This window comes from Empidonax traillii, unplaced genomic scaffold (genome assembly GCF_003031625.1).
Source record: "Empidonax traillii isolate 1590-97213 ecotype Southwest subspecies unplaced genomic scaffold, ASM303162v1 scaffold867:size481033, whole genome shotgun sequence".
Lineage (NCBI taxonomy): Eukaryota > Metazoa > Chordata > Aves > Passeriformes > Tyrannidae > Empidonax > Empidonax traillii.
In genome coordinates, this window is record NW_020956060.1 from 426,436 (window position 1) to 428,793 (window position 2,358).

At 49.3% G+C, this 2,358-nt stretch overlaps 1 protein-coding gene across 1 annotated transcript; it reads right to left on the reverse strand.

The window, feature by feature from the left end:
• Positions 1 to 577: 577 nt before the first annotated feature.
• Positions 578 to 1,692, reverse strand: LOC114067129 (E3 ubiquitin-protein ligase Topors-like). The gene is made up of 2 exons (XM_027902358.1): positions 1,305 to 1,692; positions 578 to 1,220 (listed from the first exon to the last, which is right to left on the reverse strand). The coding sequence occupies exons 1-2, from the start codon at positions 1,606 to 1,608 to the stop codon at positions 628 to 630; spliced, it is 897 nt and encodes a 298-aa protein (XP_027758159.1). The 5' UTR covers positions 1,609 to 1,692; the 3' UTR covers positions 578 to 627.
• Between the last annotated feature and the right edge of the window lie 666 nt (positions 1,693 to 2,358).

Consider the following 2,358-nt stretch of genomic DNA (forward strand, 5'->3'; position numbering starts at 1 on the left):
ACCATTTACTATTGTATAAAACTCCACTCTGTACTAATTACACTTAACAAACAGAGTGCTTAATGTTATTATTACTGGGAGACATGCAAAACAAAAGCCATTTTCTAATTTCTTGGGTGACTGTATTCTATTAGTAGGGAAATATCATGTAGTATCTGAATCATCCTGCAAATCAAATTGTCCAGTGCGGATCAGCTGTCATATGCACATCTTCTAGTTTTCAGATTCAGCCAAACATAAAGTGTATTTTCTGACACTAGTTTTCTGCCCTGTTTTTAGGGTTATGTGTTTTTCCTTGACATTCTGGTTTGGTTTTACAAAAGTACACCATGACCTAAATACTGGAAAAGGGCATCATGGTTAGTTTTTTATTTAAGACATGTATGATTCAAGGTATGAATAGACATCTTATATTTTCTCTGATTTTAATCAAGTTTGTATTTTTATCAAGAAGTTTGTTGAGGAGTATGTTGCTTCCCCTTTCACTTTGTAGGATACCTATATGAACCACTTTGCTCAATGCATCAAAAAGTACAGATTTGCAGACTGGGGGAGAGGGAGAGGCCACAGTCATGCATTCCTTTCCATTCACCAAACTGTTTATTGCAAATGGTAGAGGGGCAGCAGCTACTCTCTGCTGTCGTGCGGGTCTGGAGGGGCATCAGGGCCAGCCGTGCGCTCTCCTACCCTCAGCGGGATTGGCTCCAGAGAAGCACTGGGAGTGGGAGCCAGCTGGGATGGGGCGTTGGAGGGCCCTGCAGCTGCCTCCTCCCTCTGGGATCTTTCAGTCCCCATGGGCTCGCTCCCTCCAGCCGCGGGTGGGTTGGTGGCGGGCCGCCTGCGCAGGTTGTAGCGCCGCTGCAGGGCCCAGCGGCGAGGCCTCTCCGTGGCCGTCCTCCTGCGCAGGCGGGCGGGCAGGCCGACCACGTACACCTCATAGTCATCGTCCCCTCGCACGGAGTGCAGCACCTGCTCCACAGACTGCCTGCACACGGGGCAGTCATCTCGCCCCCTGGCCCACTGCTGGATGCACCTAAAGCAGAACTGGTGCATGCAGTAGGCCACAAAGGCTGGTTTTTTCACGTTTTCCAAGCAGATGGGGCACTTGGAGCCTGCTGCTGCCTTCAGCGGCCTGGCCTGGGGTGGCTGGCCCAGGCCACTACCCCCTGCAGCAGAGGTGCTCTCCCCCATGCTTTCTGCAGCGCTCCTGCCATGTCCTGTACAGAGGGAGGTGTGAAGTGCTGGAATTTGTCCGGCAGGAGGGTCACTCAGGCGTGCTGGGAGTGCTGAGCTGCTCTCTCTCACCAGCGCTGCAACTGTGGGTGTCACACAAGAAGAGGGAGAGAGGCCACAGTCATCAGCTGGCCCAAGGAGGGGTGGAAACAATACCAAGGTCCTCCATGAAGGAAACCTTCCCAGCTCCCTCAGGTGAGATTTCCCCTCCCAGACCACCTCTACTGCTATGAGCACACCTCTTGGGTGCCCCAGCTGCCTGAAAGAGGGAAAATTGTCTGAGAGCTCTGTACTTACACACTGAGAGCTACCAGCATGCCATACTAGATGTCCAAATTTAAGCTGCAAGTGATGCCTGGTAGTTTGTGACATCATAGTCCTTCACTAGGTGGATTGGATCTGCCACCAGTGACATCAAAATCCACCACTATGTGACATCACAATGGTCCTTCCACACCCACAGCACTCGGCCCCAGCAGATGTATCTGGGCCTGCCCACTGTATCCCCCCTTGTCTTGTGCTCTGGATCAGTGTTTCACACCATCACTGGGGCCTCAGATGCGTCTTCCCAGGACTCTAACATGTCCAGAAGGTTTTGACTTTCTGTTTTCATTTGTTTCAGCAACTTGCACACACATTTATTTAGCATAGCACAGCATAGGATTGGATGGAATAGTTCTAGTTGCCAGGGACTTAAAACAGGCATGTAGTCCAGCTGCCTGACTACTCTGTAGCTGACCAAAGCTCAGTGGTCAGACACCAAAAAGGTCTTCCTAGTGATGGAATATGAGATCCTATGAACACCAGTGAACATTCAGAGGTGTTTGTTAGCAGGTCAGAGCAACCCTGCTGCAGACTGCAAGCCAACTGATGTGTTTTGCAGCTATTTTTGCTGCTCATATTGCCCCTTTCCACTTAGCCCTGTGCTTTGACCTCAGTCCAGCCAAACACAAAGCTACAGCTACTCAGGGGATGATTTGTTATGACAAGATGCACAACTTCACAACATGTTTTGCTTAGACAGTAGTTACATACCAACAATTTTGCTACAGGAAAAATATAACCTTTTTTAATTTTATTTTTCCCCAAAGGGACACAAGAAATTGTTACTAATGCTTTAAATAG